The 23,832-nt window shown below is 34.9% G+C and overlaps 1 protein-coding gene across 7 annotated transcripts; it reads left to right on the top strand.

Moving 5' to 3' along the window:
* Nucleotides 1–387: 387 nt before the first annotated feature.
* Nucleotides 388–20,334, top strand: LOC142535955 (putative serine/threonine-protein kinase SIS8). Of its 7 annotated transcripts, none has more exons than XM_075641871.1 (17): nt 388–659; nt 2,140–2,528; nt 3,868–4,071; nt 4,740–4,931; nt 5,063–5,322; nt 5,463–5,579; nt 5,709–5,798; nt 6,718–6,813; nt 15,341–15,427; nt 15,712–15,829; nt 17,130–17,421; nt 17,829–17,952; nt 18,050–18,069; nt 18,581–18,737; nt 19,489–19,777; nt 19,876–19,948; nt 20,051–20,334. In XM_075641871.1, exons 2-17 carry the CDS (start codon nt 2,280–2,282, stop codon nt 20,131–20,133), a joined length of 2,451 nt encoding a protein of 816 aa, XP_075497986.1. In that variant the 5' UTR covers nt 388–659; nt 2,140–2,279; the 3' UTR covers nt 20,134–20,334. The 7 variants fall into 7 exon arrangements, with proteins under 7 accessions (XP_075497986.1, XP_075497982.1, XP_075497987.1 ...); XM_075641867.1 differs by having other exon boundaries at nt 388–605; XM_075641872.1 differs by having other exon boundaries at nt 388–605; nt 5,721–5,798.
* The last annotated feature ends 3,498 nt before the right edge of the window (nt 20,335–23,832 follow it).

Below are 23,832 nucleotides of genomic sequence, written 5' to 3' on the forward strand. Positions count from 1 at the left end.
TAGTAGTGAATGATAAATTTCTCTCTGTAATATATAAAATAAATAATTACCAATTATAAGATTATTACACCGATTTAGTTAGATAGGTCAATATTTTGGGTGGTTAAGCAAAATACGTACTCTATTAAAAAGTTTAATCTACAGGATATATAAGGGAATATACGTTGAAATTTCTTTGTACATTGTGCATCGCATATTGCACTTTTACTTATATATTTTCCGAAAAAGAGAATATCAGGTATCAACCCAACACCTTTTCTTCTTCTGTAATTTTTTTTAAAAAAAAGAGAAAATCTAATTCCAGAAGATTTTAATACCACTAACTAATATTAATTATACATACATACATACATACATACATACATATATATATATATATATAATCGAACAAGAATAAATCCCCCGCCTCCTCCTCTCGTTGTATAAATCACCTCGTTTACATCTACATTCTCTATCACATGATACCAAGTTTGTATCTACAAAATTTGCATTTCAAATTCGCATTAGTTCTGAATCTGTTTTATTTTTAATCCAGAGGATTGAGTTTGTTGTTTGTGGATTCAAATGTGAGTTGATTCAGCTGCTGGAGCTGAGATCTGCTTCTGGTAAGCTTATCGATCACGATTCCTTCACCAGTTTGCTTTTTGCTATGTGAGGAGGTAGATTTTGTTTTTAAATTCTGTGTGTTTAGTTTGAATTTGTTTTTTTTTTGTTTCCTTCCATTTTTTTGCGGATTTGTTTGTAGAATTGTTATTACGGGATTTGTGCTGAAGTGCAGTGATTGAAGCATTGCGTGATAGGGGGAAAAAGCGGATGAGTGATTTGAATGTTGATATTGAACTAGTTGTTGGTGTGATTGAAGATCTGATGTGCGATTTGTGAGATTTTGGCGAGTGATTTTATTTATTTATTTAAATGATGCATGGTTGGAATTCATTTGTGTTTCTTCGACAGCTACATTTACTTAGTTTTATGGTCACTCGATAAGTTTGATTTTTCGGGGGGTCGATGTATGACTTGGAGTAGACTTGTGTACTTCAATGTGTACTTTCTCCAGTTGAACGGAAACAAATTTAGTCCTGAATGTGTTTGACTGTAATTGGTTGCATGTGGTGGTATTCGTTGACCCTTTTTTGTCAATTGTAACAGCGATTTGCTGGAACTATTGAGCTGGCAGCACTAGTACGTTGGGAATTGGGATCTACTTTTTCTCTATGGATCACCTATTTAACTGAAGGGCACATCTGAAAACATATGCTTATGTGTGATGCTTGACTAAAAAAGTTTGCTGAAAGATTTTAAGTCCTATATTGACAGCAATTTCGAGTGGTGTTGTTAGTGTAATTACGTTGTATGCTTTCTATTGAATATGTTTTGCCTATGATTGTGTTTCTTATATCAGTAGTTGCATTCTCTTGCACTGTGAGTGGCACCAAAGAATAACATTGTCGGCATGGGTAAATACCAAGATATATGTTTGTTGTTGAGTACTTCGTGGATTACTAATTAAGGTTGACGAATGAAAAAGAATTAATTTACCCAGCGATTATTTATAAGCTCATTCCCAACTCACAATACAAAGACCAATACTTATTTTGGAAGAGCACTGACGATAACGATCCTCATGTGCTTCTTGAATTTGAAGACACTTTGGAGTCCTTTTTTTAGATTCACATTCACACCACAACTATCGAATGCTTCTATTGCTTCCTTAAGATTTCACAATACTTGCATTCTTCAAAAGAGCAATTTCCTAAGATGTGGCAATTAATATCTTTTCGCCATAAGGCAAGATGTAAATACATCAAAACTTGTCATGTTCAATTTTCATTTGAAACTTGGTTTCAATGAAATCAGGCTTTCATTAATGGCTTTACATTTTTTGTCTGGCGTGGGGATGGCTGATGTTTTTTGGCGCCATAATCTTCAAATTTGGTTTTAAAGATTTCATTCAGTTCCACGTTTTTGCATCAGGTAACTGGGTTCGCCATGGGGTACGCCAGAAATTTGTATTTCTCTTGTCATGCAATAGTTACTCCCTATAATTTTATTGGTGACTTTGATCCTAAAATGATTTAATACTGACTTAGTGGTCGACATACTTTTTCATTCAAATTTAAATCTCCTTTCAAATTTCAGGTCGTATGAGTGCAGCAGAGGGTAGCTTGAAGAAATTTTGTACATCAATGACTGTTTCTTTATTCAATGGTGCACCTATTAGTTCTTTGATGGGTTGAAAGCGAGATTGAAATGGTCTTGTGCTTTGAGAATATACTATCATGGAGGATTCACGAGATGACGCAGAATCTTCAGGGCAGAGGGTTTTCAGTACTGAATGGTGGCCTACGGATTTTGTTGACAATTTTGGATCTGTATCTTTGGACTCCGTTAAAGAAACTACGAGGGATAAAGAATTAGTTGAAAAAGAAAACTATGATAGATTGTCATATAAAACGGCATCACAAATCCTGTGGAGCACAGGAATGCTTTCCGTACCCCTCCCAAATGGTTTCTACTCTGTTGTCCCTGTGAGCACCAACACTTATCGCATAGGTTTCCATGCATATTTTTTTCTAGTTTAAGGAGTTTCCATTCATGAATAAATGCTCCTCACTTGCTAGTTAACACCTGTTTGAGCTAAATGTTGCTACTTACACTGTTGTAAAGGGGTAGAGGTCTTATTAGTCCTTGAATATACTAGAGATATCCAAATTATATCACATTTTGATGGAAGAACTTTGAAACTTCATATTTTTTTGGATATTTAGATGGGTTTTCCTTTTTTGATTTGAAAACAGAGTTTCTCATGTGGGTATATTTTCGTACGAAGTACCGTGAGGCATGCTAGGTATGAATATGTTAATGAGTCAATTTGTTCAAGATAAATTTGGTTTAATATAAAACAAATTTTACAAAAGCATGAATTCACAAAATATCTCTTGTAGGGGTGGGTTTTGATTTTTAATTTATTTTTCCTCACATGGATGAGCCATCAGTGGGACTCCAACACGCTGATCAAGGAGACAGGAATGCACTCTCGACTTGAACTTTTTCCCTGTATATATGCAGAAACATGTTAGTCCCAAAAGCTTGACTTTGAGGGAGGCGGGATGGTCAATATTTTTGTTCTTTAATATGCTCCATACGTGTATGCGCTTGGAATTAGTATCCTAAGCCTATGCTATTGCTATATGCATGCAAGTTGGTTGGACATTAGGCGACAAAGGCATCCAACACTAACTCAAGAAAATTGTGGGTGTTTTTGGCACCATATACCATGTTGAAACAACTTGCCTCAAAAGCTTAAGCTTGCGGATTAGTTTTATGTTTTAACATTATATATATTATTACTAAGTAAAGTTAGTTGAAGCCCCATAATTTGGTGATTCTTGTATAACATATGTGATCATGGTTCTCTTTTTTATTTAAGGTGATTTTTGCACGGATTGTGTGTCATAGTTATACATTTTCTTTCTATTTCTTATTTGATTTTTCCAGTGTTTATGTATCCATTTCCACTTTTTTCATGTAAAAGCACACATTTTAAATGCATAATAACTTGTAGGTTTAGAAGTAAATTTTTTGGTGAGCAATGCTGGGGATGGGATTTTTTAAAGTATGTTGACATTTACATCTTGCACTAGTGTGCACATATCTTCTACTGTTGTTTAGCTGAAGTATCACAATTTTGTTGCCTCTTAACCTGGGAAAAGTTCCCTTTCGTTATCATAACCAGAAATAATTTGACCAGTATGAAGAGGTCTACATGCTTTCCACCTGCAACTTTTGCATTATGTTTTCTGGTGAATTGCTTGCATCTTCCTGTCCAACATCAGTGGCTGTTTTTATTAATGTTTTCATCAACAGGAGAAAAAGCTCAAGGAACTTTATGAAGATATACCTACCTTGGAGGAGCTTCGTGGGTTGGAGCATGAGGGACTGAGAGCTGAGGTGATTCTTGTGGATGTTGAGAAAGACAAGAAACTTTCAATGCTAAAGCAGTATATCCTGTCTCTGGTTAAGGGTTTAAACAGAAATCCTGCTGCTATGATAAAAAAGATTGCTGGCTTGGTGAGTACATAGTCTTCTTCTTTAAAAATATTTCATGCACCTCCATCAGAAATTTGTTGAATTTTTTTTATATGTCCTTGCCCTTGTGTTTGAAGTGCTGAGTAAAGATACAATATATTTCAAAGTTGAAGAAATTGTGTTGTTTGAAAACTGAATTCTTTGAAGTCATATCCCTTTCATTGAGGCTCATGCTTGGTCCTTGGATATGGCTTTTTAGTTTACCATGACCACTCTGAGGTTCTGCCCTATTTGTCCTATCCTTTTATATAGTGAATCTGTTCGACCAACTCTTCCCAGAAATTCATCTTTGTCCTTTCGTTAGCTGCTAAAAAACAATGTCTTTTTTTGCTTGTAGAATAAATTACCTTTCAAGTATATCATATGATGTTATGTAACTTGCTCTTGTCACACACACAATACATATTGGGCTTAGGGATTGAAGACACTATAAGAGTGGATTGGAGTACATAGTGGATTGTTACCGAGTCCACGTTCAGTTGACTCTATAAAAGTGGATTGTTACCGAGTCCACGTTCAGTTGATTTCAGTTTTCATCGCCATGTTATTGACATTTGGTCCTTCATTTTTTTTTGATGAGCAAAAATGATGTTGAGTTCAACAACTATAGAAAACGATGATGTGGTGCTCCCATATAATTTCCTTACTAGGTGTCTGATTTTTACAAAAGGCCAAATTCCGAACTAAGTCCCAAGAAAGCTGCTGTTGACGATACTTCATATTTGTCTGAGAATCGCGGGGTGCAGATGCTTGGGCACATAAAGCATGGTTCATGCAGACCTCGAGCAATATTATTTAAATTTCTCGCGGATGCTGTAGGACTTGAAAGCCGGCTTGTGGTGGTTAGATTTTGACCAGAAATGCTTTACTTCTTTTTCTCAATTTTCCAGTTTTTCTTATCATCAAGAAGAACTTTGAAAGCTTTAATTTTCTCTCTCTAGCTCATACACTTTTCTTGGGTTTGTCTTGCTAGGGGTTACCCACCGAAGGAGTTTCTGATTGTGTGGACTCATACAGGCATATGTCTGTCTTAGTTGTGTTGAATTCTGTGGAATTGCTTGTTGATCTAATGCGGTTTCCTGGCCAACTGATTCCACGATCAACCAAGGCTATCTTTATGACTCATATATCTGCTGCCGGGGAGAGTGATTCAGCAGAAAATGATTCTTGTGATTCCCCTATGGAACCAAACAGCCCTCTCTATGGGGTTCCAGAGAAAGTTGACACTGAAAGGTTAGGAGGAAATCTTATTTTTAAACTTGCATACTACAAAATCTATTATGGCTTCTTTAGTCATCTTTGGAGAAGACAATATATCAATATTTGATTGGCATCTTCTTTGAATAATACTGAAATTTTGTTGGCCTATGCAGTGCTGAGAAGGATGACGGTCTGCTCTATCAGCGTAGACTAGAGTCGTCTTCAAATGCAGCAGGACCCTCATTAAGAAATATCATGTTGCGGTCAAACTCAATTGATAGAAAGCTGAGGTATTATACTTGCTCAATTTCTCCTCCTGTTTTTGCATTTGAAGTGTTCCTGTTTCTCATATGCAAAATGTCTCTTGTCTCTTGAGATGCAGGAGAGTTGTTTTTATTGGATTAATGTTATTGTCTCAGTGTGTCACACAGTGAACCAAACATTGCTGCTACATTCTGGCGAAGGAGCCGAAGAAAGGTCGCTACAGAACAAAGGACTGCTAGTTCAAGGTTTGTGTTTTTGGAAACTCATGAATTTTGTCACATCGCCCACTACATAATCTAATTCTGAACTTTCTTCTTCTAAACTTTTATAGCTCTGAAAGATGTTACCTAGATACTCTTGTCTGTTTTTTTCCATTAATATTTTCAGCTTGCAAGAGTCAATGATCATGTGTCCCTTGACACATGTTTTTTGTTAATGATAAAATTTGATCATATTTTTGTTTCCTTGTAAGGCCCATGACACTATCTTTTTTGGGCTGTAATCACATCCCTCATGATAGTAGCTCAATTGGTACTGAATCTATTTAATCCAAATACTTATGGCCTGGATGAGGTATTGAGTTTGAGACTTTGGAAGACATGTACTCCATTGTCATGAATGGGGAGTTTTGTGGGTAAAGAGATTTAATATCAATTGAGTGCCTTTTATTGTAAAACTCGTGACACTAGCTCTTTTGGGCCTGCAATCACATCCCTCGTAGTAGAACTCAATTGATACCAAATCTCTTTAATCCAACTACTTATCCGAGGTCTTAGGTTCAAGATTTGGGGAGCCATATACTCCACTGTTAGAGGTGAGGAGTTTTGTGAGTAATGTTCCATGGGCAACCATGAGTTAATGTGATTGTAGACCAAAATGGGTAGTATCATTGTCTTATATTCCTGGTGCAACAAGTCCACAGTTTTACTATATTTAAGAATAATATTTTTTCATAAATTTTTGGCTACAAAACAATTACAAATATATGATATTCGTATTGTTCGGAATTTACCTGACAAAGTGCGCTTGCATGCCTTTGTATACTCTATCAATATGGTAAAAGTTTATTTTTTCTATTCTTATAATTTTTTTCAAACAATTCTCCACGAACTAAAGTTGAATATCACAATTGGTGTACGCTTCTATAATGTTTCAAGTTTCCAGCCCAGAGCATCCTTCACTTCCATCACGGGGCCGATCGATGCTTGGTGGAGATAACAAATCGTTTAGAGACTACTCAGATGACATCACTGCGTCGAGGTACTTATTATTATTATTATTATTTTCATTTTTAGCTGACATGCATTTATTTTCATATTTTATGTCCATTAATATGGAAACGGTATTAAGCAAACAGTGGTTTAAACTATTTAAATGAATAAATTTTTTTAAAAAATCATCAACAAAGTTTTCATATCAAAAGAACACCCGTGAATTCTATTTTAAAACTATTTCTTCCATTTTTCTTACTGAAAGCCCAAATATCAAAATAATGAATTTTGTCCTAAACGTCCTTCATTACGTGATTTGAAACAATTAAATTCTAGCACAAGCTAACTAATTCAAATATATTTTTAAATAATTAATGATGACTGGTGGCACTTAACAGTGTCTTAATTTTGGACAATCTCGACTTCAAGCTGTAAATCCCCTCCCCGAATATCAAAAAGAAAATGTTGAAAATTTAACAGTTTCCTATATTTGTATAAATGTTTGACAAAAAAGGAATTATCATTTTTATTGTTTTCGTGGTAAACTTTAATTTATCAATTTCATGTATAAAATTTTTAACTAAATATTTTTTAGTTAATTTGAATTTATATCAGTTGATTTTTTAAGTGTAAGAAAAATAAAATTTCGCTTGTGCAGATATGTACACTAAAAAACATGTTAAAGAAAAAAAATCATATTTAATTAATTAATGTATTACAATTATGGAATAGATGTATGTGTCAGAAAGTAAAATATTTTCATAGTTTTTTTAACAATTAAGTTAGGACAATATAGGAAAGAACTATATAATTTTAACTTTGTTTTATGTAGTGTGGTAACATTTGATAAAGCGTTTATAAGTTAAATGGAATCTAAGTGGATTCTTTGGATAAAAAAAATTATGAAAGTGTTTTAAAGAATTTTTGGTAACTTGTACTATTTGTTGATTGTTGTATACTACTCATATAAATTTGTTGGTAGCAACATCTAAATTTTCATTTTGGAAAGGCGCGGAATCTTTACATTAAGTAGGTTGTTATGCGCGGAAGATTTCTGATTGAATGTTATTTTAGGTTGACTGGTTCTACCTTTTCGACTTGTTTTGAATGACTAAACCAAATTTAGGAAAATTCGCTGTGCGGAATTCCTTATTCAACACTTTACTTAAGTTTTTAATCCAAGATTGTTCAATTTTTGAATTCCCGAATACGAGTTTATCTTTCACTCTCTTCAACCCAAATATATAGGCTTGTTTGCTTTTCTACGCAGATTAAGAAAATAATTAGAAAAACAAATGCTACAAACAAGCTTCCTATTTTATCTTTATTTAATTCATTCAAAAAATAATTGCACGTTTCCAATACTTAATTGATAGGGGTGTACTAGTAAAAAATAAGAAAAAATGTTACTAGATATTGAAACTGAAATATATATTTGGGACAACCGAAAATAGAAATGAAACCTATATAATTGGGTCGAAGGGAGAAATTGTCACGCCCCGAGACCGGGGTTAGTTGACACCGGCGTTGTTTTACAACCACACAATTGAAAACAACAAGCCTCGTAGTACAGTATAAACCAAAAACCAGTTTATTACTCATAATCAATCAACAGATTGTCTTTACAACGTAGATTCTTAAAATGATAAAAATAATATGCGGAAGCTTTTACAACTTACTAAGCCAAAACTAAAATAAACTTCTTGAATCATCTTATTATCAGCCCCAAAACTGGTCTTGCTCATCCTACTCGATTTTCTTTTCTGATTTATCTGGGGAGAGTAAAGTAAGGGGTGAGTGATATGATCGTCACTCAGCAAGTGGGGGCCGTTCGAGCACAATATAACAACATGCATAATTTCGAAAATCACATGACTTGCACTTACATAACATCATCATATCACATGCATAACATTTACCAGCACTGAGATTCATCCACTTTCTATGGTTTACTGATATCAGTCCCTAATTTTTACTCCTCTAAGGGGGCGAGGCCGTATAGCGGTTATGTCCCCCACCGCGTAAGGGTACGTCATGGTTGGGATTCCCACCCATATACAGTCGAATCATCACAGTGCCCAAAACCGTATGACAACCAACACAAGAACGGAGTAGAAGAAGAACGTACTCGACCGTATTTTCAAAAAACGAAATAAATATGCATAAACGAAAGTTTAATCTTTAAAACAAGCCCACTTACCTTAGACTGGAAGAAAACGTGAAGAACTCTGAAACTATAGAAGAATCATGCAACCAACCCCTCGAGGACGCAGCAGCACATCTACGGGAAAATCAGCCGTCTTTGAAAAATTCATTGCACCTTATTTCACCGTTGGATCGGACTCAAAATTTTACAGTACGTTAAATATATTATGAACGGTGAAGATCGGGTTTGGAAGTTGTTTAGGCCTGTTCATACAAAAAAACCGTAGGTATGCTGAATTCCCGCCTAAAATCTGAGCAGTTTTCTTTCAAAGGCTATAAACGAAAAACTAACCGTTGGATTTTGTTGAAATTTGGATATGTTATTCAAAACATATGGAAGCATATTCTGAACGGTGGAGATCGGATTCCGAGCACCCGAACGAGAGAAACGAATTTCTGAACTTTGAAAGAATTTTGATGACTCGTGCAGAATTTTTGGGAGAAAATTTCGAAAATTCTTGGGAGCACTTGTGAGAGCAATTTCGAAAATTGCTTGCTAGAATGAGGGGTGAAAATTTCAAAGGCTTAAGGGGGTATTTATAGGTGCTGGGTAAGAATCCTACCATAAACCGATTGATTTTCCTTCCAAAATTTGGAGATGCTCCTTCCACAAATATTGATATGCTTCCTTGCTGAGAAAAGCTGCCTTGTATGTAATATTTCCTTCCAATTTGATTGATATCCAGCCTTATTTCGAAATTAATACATGATTTGTACTGAATTTTGAATTTCATTTATTTATTGGCTTGGAATTTTCAATATCATGTATTATTTAATATTTTCGAATTTATTATAAATCGAAAATAAAGTCTTATACATGTCTATATTTAATTAATTGCATGTCCAAAAATTTGGGTTCTCACATCCCTCCCTCCTTATTAGAAGTTTCGTCCTCGAAACTTGAGTCGGCTTGACTTTCTAAATGGTAGGGATATTGCTTGCACATTTTCTTTTCAAACTCCGAAGTAGTTTTCTCATTCTGTGTGTTTGACCATTGCACCTTGACATAGGGAATGATACATCATCTCGGTACTTGGTCTTTTTATCCACAATATAAATAGAGACATCTTCATATTTCAGCTCTTTCCCCATGTTACCTTTGATCATGAGCGGTTCAATTTCCATAACATGGCCTGGGCTCGAGGTGTCTTTCCTTAGTTTGGACTTCTGAAATACATTATGGATTCTAGACATATCTGATGGCAATGCTATTCTGTAAGCCAACGTGCCAATCTATCCAGAATTTTGAATGGTCCTACGTATCGAGGATTCACTTTTACAGCTTTACTAAATCTAAGGATTCCTTGCATTGATGAGACCTTTATATAAGCCTTTTCACTCACTATGAATTCCACTTGTCTTCTTTTAAGATCAGACTAACTCTTTTGCTGGTCCTATGCAGCCTTGAGTATGTCTTTGAATAATGGCCAATTTTTCCATTGTCGCTTGGAATAGTTCTGGCATGTCATGGATGTCTCCTTTATTTTGTCCCAGTACAGTGGTGATCGACACTTCCGTCCGTAAAGGCTTCAAATGGAGTCATCCCAATATTGACGTGATAATTGTTATTGTAGGCGAATTCTATCAGGGGTATATGTTCACTTCAATTACTACTGAAGTCTATGACACATGCCCTTATCAAACCCTCTAGGATTTGAATCATTCTCTCTGTTTGACCATCATTTTAAAGGGCGATAAGCCGTATTAAGAGTGACTTTTGTTCTCATGGCTTCTTGAAAGCTCTACCACAAACGTGACACAAATCTTGGATATCTATCCGACATTATGATTGTTGGCACTCCATGTAGCCGCATAATGTTATCCAAGTATAGAGTAGTCAACTTGTCAATATTATAATTCCTTCGAACAAGTGGAAAGTACGTAGATTTTGTGAGTCTATCTACGATTATCCATATCACGTCTTGACTCTGTATTGACTTTGGAAATTCTACTACGAAATCCATGGAAATATGTTCTCATTTCCATTCTGGAATTCTAACTGTTGCAGTAATTCTCCATGTCGCTGATGATCGACTTTCACTTGTTGGCATACTTGTCACTTAAATATAAACTCGGCGACATCTATTTTTATTCTGTTTTGCCAGAAACTTTTTTTTTCAAATCTCTATACATCTTTGTACTGATGGTATAGATCTGGAATGTTGACTTATGCGCCTCTAACATCACTTCTTATCGAAGATTGTCGATGTCTGGCTCACACAATCGTCCTCTCATCCCCAAGATTATGTCTGGGCCCACTTGAAAATCTGACGACTTTATTTCCTTGGCTTGTTCTTTGAACTTCTCTAGTGTCATGTCTCGACTCTGATTTAGCTTGACTGCTTCTAGAAGACATGATTGCACAGAGAGTGATGCTAGGGTTATCTTACCCATGTTTGACTCAAAGTATTGGCTACCTTATTTGCCTTGCTGGCGTGGTAGCTTATTGTCAAGTCACATTCTTTGAGTAACTTTATCCACCGTCCTTGTCCCATTTTTAATTCTTTTTGAATGAACAAATATTCGAGACTTTGTGGCCAATGAGTGAATATTTCACACTTGGCACCGTAGAGATAGTGTCTCCAAATTTTCAAAACAAAATCACTGCTGCCAACTAGAGATCGTGAGTAGGGTAGTTTTGCTCATGCGGCTTTAGTTGACTAGCCTGTCTTTCATGAGTACGCCTCTGAGATCTTCCTTTGATACTTCGCTATAAATGGTAAAATCCTTGTCCTCAGTAGATAATACCAACATTGGTGTAGATGCTAGCTTCTCCTTTAATGTTTGAAAGCTCTTTCACATCTTTATCTTCAGTTGAATTCATAGTTCTTTTGTGCGAGTCTCATTGGTGATACGACTACTGAAGAGAAGCCCTCGACAAATTTCAGCTAATAGCCTAGTAATCCAAAGAAGCTTCTAATTTTGGTTGCATTCTTATGATTCGGATAATCTAGAATTGCCTCTACTTTCTTAGTTCCACTGATGACCTTATTTTGAATGCTGACATTGGGGTGTCTTCTGCTCTGACATTTAGCTGATTATAGCTTGACCTCAGGTCGAGTTTGGAGAAGACTGTAGCTCATTTAAGTTGATCGAAAAGACCGTCTATTATTGGAAGAATATATTTATCTTGATTGTGATCTTATAGAGTTCTTTATAATCTATACACAATCTCATACTTTAATAATTCTTCTTTACAAATAGGACCGGGGCTCCCCAAAGAGATGCATTTGGCCTAATCCATTTTTTTTTGTCTAAAAACTATTGGAGTTATTATTTTAGCTCCTTGAGTTCATCTGGAGCCATTCGGTACAGTTTATTGGAGATTAATGCATCACTGGTACCAAATTTATCTCGAACTCTACTTCTTAGTCCGAGAACATTCCAAGAAGCCTTTCTGGAAAAACGTCTGAAAATTTTCGTATTACTTGAATATCTTCCAATTTCAGCTTATCTCCTTCTTGCACTTTGTTCACCATTGCTAGGTAAACTTCTTCTCCCGATATTATGGCTTTCCAATTCTGGGTAACAGAAAAATGCATTTCTGTACCTTGGCATCGCCATGATATCTGATTTCTTCTTGGTTTGGGGTTCAGAGTTTGACATTTTTACTCTGGCCATCTACTATCGCACGACTCTTAGCTAATCAGTTCATCCTTAGGATGGCGTCGAAATCTACCGAAGTGAGTTGAATTAAGTCGGCACTGAATATATGGGAATTGATACTAATTTTATCTTATTTGAAATTACCCCAATTATTATCTCAAAACTTAAAACTCATATAGAATATTGAAACTTAACTCAGTATTGATCTATAGCTTATTGACTTAAATCCCGAAAATTATAACCTAGTCGTTACCTCAAATAATTATTCTTTTACTAAATCTTATTTTCATCAAGATCACGAGCCTATCACGCTCTAAAACAAAGGAGTTCATTGAATGTCCTTCTCTTTGAATCATTCTTAGTACCATAAAAGTCAAAACTTATTGTACTATACTTTCCTTGATACCCATCAATATCTCATAACTTACTTTTTTTTTTACGTAAGGTCGTAGCCTACTTGTTATCCCAAAATAATATAAATTCCTTAACCTGATGATATTTTTTCACAAGATATTCCAATGTTCTACATATTTAAAGTTAGCGCTTAATATTCTTAATAACCCAAACATATTGATCACACAATTAACTATCGACACAAAATCAACTTCTATAGTACAGTACCCAAAACTTATGATATGATCCTTATATCAACTTTTCTCATATTAGTTTTCATAAATAACTTATCATCCTCGAGTCAATTTTTTTTCTTAAATCAGAAGCTTAAGTCAACTTATCTCTGATAGATATATTCCCAAAATAAATACAAATATTAATTGTCCTCATAATAAAATTTCAAAAAAAATCGACAAGTAGTTCAAGAAACACGTTGAACGAGATTTTCGAGAAAGTTTCCAAAAGTAGAAAGTTTGGACATTGACCCATGGATAGAAAGAATACGTCGAGAGGATTCTAGAACAGCCGACGGAATTAAATTCTGAGTTTCCTATGAAAAGTTAGGAATTCTACGAAACTTTCCTAAAATAGCAAAAAAAGCGATTTCGGAGGTCTAAACGAAAGATTTTCTTGTTTTCGGACCACCTCACATCAAAGTTGTGAATAATACTTGTTGGGAGTTCCGAAAGGGACTGCATCAGCCTTTTGCCATAACCTGACAAATTTTTCTTCCCAACTGGATTATGAACCTGGCGGCTCTGATACCACTTAAATGTCACGGCCCGAGACCGGGGTTAGTTGACACCGGCGTTGTTTTACAACCACACAATTGAAAACAACAAGCCTCGTAGTACAGTATAAACCAAAAACCAGTTTATTACTCATAATCAATCAAAAGATTGTCTTTACAACGTAGATTCTTAAAATGATAAAAATAATATGCGGAAGCTTTTACAACTTACTAAGCCAAAACTAAAATAAACTTCTTGAATCATCTTATTATCAGCCCCAAAACTGGTCTTGCTCATCCTCCTCGATTTTCTTTTCTGATTTATCTGGGGAGAGTAAAGTAAGGGGTGAGTGATATGGTCGTCACTCAGCAAGTGGGGGCCGTTCGAGCACAATATAACAACATGCATAATTTCGAAAATCACATGACTTGCACTTACATAACATCATTCATATCACATGCATAACATTTACCAGCACTGAGATTCATCCACTTTCTATGGTTTACTGATATCAGTCCCTAATTTTTACTCCTCTAAGGGGGCGAGGCCGTATAGCGGTTATGTCCCCCACCGCGTAAGGGTACGTCATGGTTCGGATTCCCACCCATATACAGTCGAATCCTCACAGTGCCCAAAACCGTATGACAACCAACACAAGAACGGAGTAGAAGAAGAACGTACTCGACCGTATTTTTCAAAAAACGAAATAAATATGCATAAACGAAAGTTTAATCTTTAAAACAAGCCCACTTACCTTAGACTGGAAGAAAACGTGAAGAACTCTGAAACTATAGAAGAATCATGCAACCAACCCCTCGAGGACGCAGCAGCACATCTACGGGAAAATCAGCCTTCTTTGAAAAATTCACTGCGCCTTATTTCACCGTTGGATCGGACTCAAAATTTTACAGTACGTTCACAAGTACGTTAAATATATTATGAACGGTGAAGATCGGGTTTGGAAATCGTTTAGGCCTGTTCATACAGAAAAACCGTAGATCTGAGCAGTTTTCTTTCAAAGGCTATAAACGAAAAACTAACCGTTGGATTTTGTTGAAATTTGGATATGTTATTCAAAACATATGGAAGCATATTCTGAACGGTGGAGATCGGATTCCGAGCACTCGAACGAGAGAAACGAATTTCTGAACTTTGAAAGAATTTTGTTGACTTTCGAAAATTCTTGGGAGCACTTGTGAGAGCAATTTCGAAAATTGCTTGCTAGAATGAGGGGTGAAAATTTCAAAGGCTTAAGGGGGTATTTATAGGTGCTGGGTAAGAATCCTACCATAAACCGATTGATTTTCCTTCCAAAATTTGGAGATGCTCCTTCCACAAATATTGATATGCTTCCTTGCTGAGAAAAGCTGCCTTGTATGTAATATTTCCTTCCAATTTGATTGATATCCAGCCTTATTTCGAAATTAATACATGATTTGTACTGAATTTTGAATTTCATGTATTTATTGGCTTAGAATTTTCAATATCATGTATTATTTAATATTTTCGAATTTATTATAAATCGAAAATAAAGTCTTATACATGTCTATATTTAATTAATTGCATGTCCAAAAATTTGGGTTCTCACAGAAATTGTTTTTCATTTGAAGTTTTTGATCTTTATGTGTAATGTTCCTGTAGGTCAGAAGGCGCTTCAATGTTAGAGACGCGTAGGATAAGAAGAAGAAGCATAAGCATGACCCCAGAAATTGGCGATGACATCGTAAGGTTAATATTCTTTCATAAATTTAAGCTACCTTTTTAATATTAAATGTCTCTATTATGTGAAAAGCTTGTCTGATAAATTACTTGAGCAATTTGGCCATTATTAGAAGTATGGTTCAAATTTTTAAAAAGAGGAGCGCTAGTTTTAATTTTGTTATGTTCTCCTGCAAGTCACCCTTTATTGATGCAAAGAAGTATAGAGATAGTTAAAGCCTGTTTAATCTATTCAATCAGCTTATTCTGTTCCGTTCTCTCTTGTTACCTAATTATCTTGCTAATGACTTTAGGGCTGTGCGAGCAATGAATGAATCACTGAAGCAAAATCGTCTTTTGAGGGAAGGAGGTGAAAGTACCTCATGTTCATTGGATTCCAATGACCAACATAACGAAAGTCAATCAAAAGATGTATACTCTCTCAACCTGAATAGTTGTTTCTATCTGCATCTTGCTACATGGTTTGTGATAAAGTTTATGGGTAAATATGTCTTTAGGACATTTTTCTTTATGCATAGCTTCTGTAGCTGATTGCGTGACTACTCAGTTTTAGAACACAAATAGTACTAGATCCTAGTTTGGATTACTTGGCTTCTTTGAAATTAGTAATTTTCTGCTAAACTTGGGACCAAGTTTGTGATCATGTTATAGTCCGTTTTTGGTGTTAGTTTTATTTTTCCCAAAATGAACCAGGGTCTTAATGTCTCTATAAATAAGTGATTGTCATAAATTTTCATCACTAATTCATATACGTTGCTTCCATATTTTTCTTCATTGTCGTGTTTTTGAAGATGAGATTTTCAGCTCTCACTATGGTACACTTAATTATGTTATTGCTGATCTGAAAAATATATTTTTGAAAAACATTCTCTGAAATGTATTTTTAGGAAATGAATTGGGAAATGCGATGGTTTGGGTATGCTTTCAGGAGGAGGCATTTTTGTCAGTGTGTTGGATTATATAGTTTCATGATTATTAAGTGATTATTTTAAAATTTAGAAAACTTAATCGTGTCTTAGAATATGATATGATAATAGAATTGTTTATGGGAGTCATTAAAAGATGAATATAAAGCAATGATTATCTAGGAGTACATAAAAGTTGGTTGAAAATGTATTTTGGAAAAAGAATAATAAAACAATTTAGGTGGATTTGCTTGTTTCCACGAAGTTAAAAATATTTCCCAGAAACATAAACAAACATACCTGATTTTCTCTTTTCAGCAGCCTTTCAATTTATTTTCATTTCTTTTTTTTTATGTAGATTTATTATTTTGAAAAATACATGGGATTGGCTGGAGATGGATTCCTCACATATAGATCAACTCCTACACTGTTTTCTTTTTCTGATGAAAAAGATCTAGTGCAACGGAAAGGCCGATTTTACTTTTTTTAATGGGATTATCCAATAAGAACTTATATTTTCCTATATCAATCACCCGCTTGTTTTATAATTCCGTGAAGTATAGGCATTCATTTTGATTGTACGACTCAACAGACAAGATTAAAAATTGGAACTTGCATTTAGTTGTTGAGTATTATACTCTTATTTGTTTTACATATTTGTTTCTTGTCCCTGTGGTAGGGTCTGGTAATCTATTTTTGGGCAATCTAAATGCAAGCTAATCTTTCTCATTTTTCATTGCATCTGTAATCAACGTTTCATGTTCGAAACCTTGGTTTGTGTTTCAATGGTTTTATACAATCTCCAGGTTACAGACATCTGCCTTGATGATCGTGGCAAAGTGTCTGAGAGAGGGTCTTCCTTATATGCTCCTCTGAGACAGCTCAGTTCTCATAAGGCAATGTCATTACCTTCATCTCCGCATGAGTTTACTAGTCATACTTCAGAAAGGAGTGCAACTGATAGGGTAAATGAAGAAATGGTTTCAACCTGGAACAGAGTTCTGGATTTACCTGTCTTCCAGAATAAGCCTCTGCTACCATTTGAAGAGTGGAATATTGATTTCTCAGAGTTAACTGTAGGCACTCGAGTTGGAATCGGTGAGCACTGTCATTCTGGATAACAGTACTGCTATTCATTCATAAAGCTGAAAATTAGCAACAGAACAAAGAGTTTGACCCCCAATGTGACAGGCCTCTAATTTTCTAATCTGAAACTAGACAGTATGGTTGAGTTATTTTTTTTCTGAAACACAAATATTATCTAATTGATCACTGCAATTTTGTGTTTTTCCCTGAAAATTATAAGTTTCCTTTTCAACGTGGAGAAAGAAGATATGAGTGTGAGAATTGGCTCATTCATGACTAGGTTAAATCTCCCTGATATGCCATGCTTTGTTTCCTACTAAAAGTTTTCAATTTTTGCCATTTAGACTTTAGTAAGAACATACTACTTGTCTGAGTATATACGCATGCTCTTGTTTTTCCTTATGTGGATACAATTCCAGGGTTCTTTGGCGAAGTTTTTCGTGGCGTTTGGAATGGAACTGAAGTTGCTATTAAAGTGTTTTTGGAGCAAGATCTCACTGCAGAAAACATGGAAGATTTTTGCAATGAAATATCCATCCTCAGGTATGGTATGTGTTCCTTCGCTGGTATTGTTTTTTCCCCCTCTTTTTCTGATACAGCATTGCAACTCAACTATTTTTGTCTGTTTTTTTGGCTGCAGTCGCCTTCGGCATCCAAATGGTACTTCTCTTCGCCCACTTTTTTTTAGCAGTTCTCTGTGCCACTTTTACTTGAATCTCAACTTGATTTTAGAGGAAATACATCGAATAGGATGCACAGAATGTGATTATGGCTATAAATCAAGAAAGAAAAGCATGTTGCATGTGTTATATTGTGTCAAAGAGGTGATGATGCTAATATTTAGGACTTCTCATGAGTAGACTGTTCAAGTAGGCATATAAGACTTACTCAAGGTATTTTGAAATTAACGTAAAAATTGAACTGTAAGCCTTTATATGAAAAAAATGAATCTTTGTCAACAGTGATCCCTAGTATAAGGTTCTCCCAAATCATATTAGTCTCTCCAAAAAGTGTTCAGCTTTGGTGACCACAGTGTGGTGAATGTGGAATCAACAGCTTGATGAAAACATATAGTTGTTGTCTATTCAAACATATGGCGTATATATGAAAAGTTGAGTTTACTATATCTTGAGATTTAGGTTTATAGTATAACAGGATGTTTTTGGTGCAGTCATATTATTTATTGGTGCATGCACAAAACCTCCACGGTTGTCTATGGTCACTGAATACATGGAGATGGGATCACTATACTATTTGATTCACCTAAGCGGTCAGAAGAAGAAATTGAGCTGGCGGAGGAGAATCAAGATGCTGCGCGACATATGCAGGTTACTTAAACTCTTTGATGCATGCCTAATTTGATTGGTTGAAAGATTGTTGTTCTTAATTAAGTCATTCATATGGTTGTTTAACTGAAGCTGTATGCTCTGTGCTAAGGATCTGGGAGCTTATCTATTGTTAGAATTAAAGTTCAAACTCAATTACAGTTAACTAGTCTAATAGATTCTTACCTGTGTGGGTATCAAACATCTTTTATGGCTAATGCTTTACTTTGATCTTACTCTGACTGAGGTCTAATACTGTTTCTTTTAGCTTAGTTCTTGTCCTGCCTTTCTTACCATGCAGAATTAGCCTTTAGAATTAAAGCGTTCCATGAACTTTAAGTACTGCAGTGAAATTAGTCTGACAGATTGCTGCTAACTCGGCTGTCTTACTGACATGATGGGTTAGTAAAGCTACCAAAGCTGGTGATTCTTTGACGTGTTATTTTTTTGTTTTGGAAATATTCTCTAGATGGTATTTGGCTCATTAGACAAACATTAAGTTCTCAGGCATGGCAATCGAGTTATCGCATTGTCAGGTAGATGTGAAGGTGTACAGAATTTCTTTATTACTACAATCTGAATTTTGGGGAGTGGAAGAGGAAGATGTAGTCAAGGATGAACTGAGGAATTGAATTGGGGGGAGGGAAGCAAGGACCCATCTAGTAATCCTATCCCTTTTTCATTTTTCTTATTGAAGTATTAAATAAATTTCGACTGCAGTCTCATTTTCTTCTTGCCTACTGTTGCCATTCAGAGGGATGATGTGCATACATCGCATGAAGATAATCCACCGTGATCTTAAAAGTGCCAACTGCCTAGTGAACAAGCACTGGACGGTTAAGATCTGCGACTTTGGGCTCTCAAAGGTCATGACTGATGCTCCCATGAAAGACTCCTCATCGTCTGGGACACCGGAGTGGATGGCTCCTGAACTTATTCGGAATGAACCCTTCACAGAGAAATGCGACATTTTTAGCCTCGGAATGATAATGTGGGAACTATGCACTCTTAATAGACCTTGGGATCGAATTCCACCCGAGCGGGTACGCTGGAATTTCCTTTCATTTTTTCTTGCCCTTACCAGTCTCATCTATTTGTCGATGTTTGCCTGGGATCTCAACATAGCTCATTCCCTCTTCAGGTTGTTTATGCAGTTGCACATGAGGGATCAAGATTGGAGATACCTGAAGGGCCCCTGGGCAGGCTAATTGCAGGTACCTATTTATCTTGAAGACCTACAAAAACTTCACTTGTTCTCTTTTCGGTCAGGACACTCGAACATAATATCTGATAACGAACGTCTTTCTATCTCTCAGATTGTTGGGCAGAACCGCATTTACGACCAAGTTGTGAGGAAATACTTGTCCGTCTGCTAGACTGCGAATTAGCACTTTGCTAATGCAGCATGTTTGTTGTATAAAAATACAAGAGTTGAGGTTTTTTAATCATTCCGGCTCATTTGTAAACTCGTGTGTCAATTTCAGCATCTAATTTTTTATTTTTTTTTTTGTGCCATCAAATCATCAAGTTTTCAACTTGTCAAGTGTCGTCCAATGTTTGAACAGTGACAATTGTTGAAATTGTAATACAACATTTCTTACTTGAGCTGTTCTACATGTATAAGAAAAACAAAATAATGCAGGTGCAAAGACTATAAAAATTTCGTTCTATTTCAAGTCAGTTTCTATTCATAAGAATCCGGCACCTATTCAGCTATTCTTAAGCTTGGTGCTCAAACCATTCTCCGATACAGGATATAGTCTTTTTTCAACTGCTCGTCACTTCCCTTAGATTCCAAATCTTTCGCAGGAACACCGTGAAAATGGCCGTGTATGAAGCGTTTCCTGAGCCCAAAACAACCCTGCTGCCGAGAGTAACGAACCCCGGTCTTTCAGAAGCCAACAAGGGCATTGATGACTAATACAATTAGATAAAACCACTCTCAAGGGCTGAAGTCCGTCCACCCAGAAGGTGCAGTTGGGGGTTCAGACTTATACAGTAGCGGTCACCCCAATCCAAACACATGTTCGTTAGCTGGGTAGCTCCAGGCTCTATGGGCTTCGACATTGTTAGAGTATTGTTTTCTCGCACTCATAAATAGTGGAAGTTTATAAATTTTTGTTTTGACGTTCAGATTTAAACAATTCATATAGTGTTTTAAAGTAGTTTATCTTTACATATAAAACGTCGGCTCAAACTATTCTCGATTTTAAGCGGAGGTAATCCTTGTTGTTAATCCCTACAAACGGATCTTCATTCTTTTTTAATTGTCTAACCATGTCACGATCAGAATCTTGTACTAATTTATTATTTAATTCGTATATTCTACATTTACAAATAAATATTTGTGAACTTATTATAACACCGATCGACGATCAAACAACGTCAATGTATCGATGATATAACTCTTGTTCGTATAATGAAAATTAAAAATTTCAAAGATCAAAATTTTTCACTGATCCATTTTTGACAGATGTCAGTTTTGTGAACTCTTTCAATAAAACATACATCATTCTACTCACTTGATTTGTATTTAAACTAACTTTCATAACTTCCAATAATGAAATATACTTATAAATTCTTTTATAAACAATTTGCTTGATATCTGTCAAACTACATTTTCCGAATTCAGATTCTTGAATTCGATTATCTCAACGAGAACACATAATACAATACTTGTGTGATCCTCAATGGTTCAGTGATACAGCTAGTCTTGAGTTCATAACTTTATGTGATTCAAAATAACATTTATTCTTATTTGGGATTACCCTAATTAGTCTTATTCTTTTCATCAACCCTTTGATCAAGAACGTCGGAACTCAAGTATGATTACACGTATCGGATCATGGTAAGAGCGTCTACTAGCATAATCTCATGATCTCTTAGGTGTCATTGATACTGTCTGCAAGAACATTAAGTTATGGTTAGTATATTGTATGGTCCCTTAACTCATATATCCCGATCGAATATGTAATCATTGGTATATAGAGAGTTGCAAATGAATTCGATAACGATATGATATATCTTTTAATAACAATAGTGACATATTATGTGCAATTGAGGAAACATCTTTTCAAAATACACATGTTTTACTTTGACCAGATATCCAGTACACTATCAACTCATCATAGCATATAGGATATCGATGAGCAACAACACCCCGACTATAATGCATTGACTCTCCAAAACTACACCCAACATCGCCACCTGATGACTCTCAATGGACTCGATAAACAGATCAAAGGGCAATGCTAGTACACATAGCCTCCATGTTATCCCGGGTTAAAAGACTAATAGTGTACAACCATAAATACAGACTATTCAACTCGATAAGCGTTAACCACTTGGAAAGTCCGATTGAAGATTGTTCTGTGCATCATCAAATGATCATTCATCTGTATGAATGAACGTCTTCATACTCTTACCAATGAAACATGACGTTTACATAACATATACTAGTCTCAAACTCGATCAATCTTTATCTTTATTTTAGACGGTTGAATCGATTAGAACATCTTTAGAATATACAGCACACTTCTTAATGAGTTTCATAATCTTATTTTCAGAGTCAGAGCTCGTGGTATCTTTTGTCTATTCAAGTACTTTATCTATGCACATGAGTATACAAATAAAATAAATATCATAATTGGATAAATAAATCAAATATTGTTAAAATAATTTTTTTTAATATAAAAATCAATAAAACTCAAACCACAAGTTGACTTTCTGAACACTATTCTAACATAAATATCCCAAGAAGTCCCTCCGACCTTAATCCAAATCTCCATGTCGATGCAATTCTCAAGTCCTGCCGACGTTAGAAGAGTCGAGAGCTGCCATGTTTCAATCCAGAGTATAAGATATAACAGCTCGTTCCATGTTGTCTACATGAGCCCATTGTTCCATAGATCAAATAGATGGGCTATTACGCTCCAAATTGGGTTCAGATCCCCTGCGGTGCAGAGAAAAACTGCACACGCTACTGTGCCATCCAACGACGTCGTTTCCTGTCTTTTTTTCTCCTTCTGTATTCATTAATTTTGTGTCGGATTTTGACCAGCAACTTGGGCTTCCTCTGCAAAAACACATCCTCAAATTTTGGTTTGCTGAATTAACTACTAACAACAAGGCCAATATAAATAATAATTAAATATTAATTTTTAAACAATCAATTAATTCATGCAAAGTTTATTGCTATTAAAATTACAAAAAACTCACTGAGAAATCAAATTAGACCAAAATCACCCGATAGAATAATTAAATGATAAATTAATTATTAGCTTGACTTAAAAAATTAAATCTCAACAAAAATTTAATTAGAGGGTAATTTTTTAAAATAATTATATAAATTAAATTCTTGTTAAATTTATTTTATATGAAATAATATATATTAAGTTAAATTAATTATTTTAAAATTAAATAATATTATATTAATAATAATATTTTTACCCGTTGTTAACAATTTCTTCGTATCATTTCTCTGAATTCAATGAGTATTGCCATATTTATTTTTTCAATGAATAAAATTTTCAACAATATAAGAATATTAGCATGCTAATACATTAAATTAAAATTTAGAACATTTACATCATGAAAGATAAAAATAAAAGTCAGCACTACATTTAATTTGTGTCCGAAATACTAAAATATGTTTAGATTTTAAATTCAGCATATCCAAAATATAGTTTATTGACATTAAAAATATGATTACATTGTCTTCTTCACCAAAATGTGAGGTACATCCTCTAATCAAAATGCACAATAATTTCACATTTCCTAAAAATATAACCTAAAATAAATTCTAAATGTATATGGAAAAAGTTTGTATTCATTTTTGAAATAGATGTGATCTAATATTTTTAATTTAATAATAAGTAGATACATAATTCAAGAAGAAGAATAATAACAATGCATCAGTCAGTTTCCATGCATTTCAGTTTTTCAAAAACAGTCTAAAGATGATATCAGCCAAACTCGTGAAATTCGAAGTATATTCCAATATTGAAAAAATAAATAAATAGTTCATACATTCTGAGCCCTCATTTCAATTAACACTATTATACCTTCAAAAAGAAAGAGATTCAAGAATATGTAAATG

The sequence above is a fragment of the Primulina tabacum genome, chromosome 2, assembly GCF_025594145.1.
Source record: "Primulina tabacum isolate GXHZ01 chromosome 2, ASM2559414v2, whole genome shotgun sequence".
Taxonomy (NCBI): Eukaryota; Viridiplantae; Streptophyta; class Magnoliopsida; order Lamiales; family Gesneriaceae; genus Primulina; species Primulina tabacum.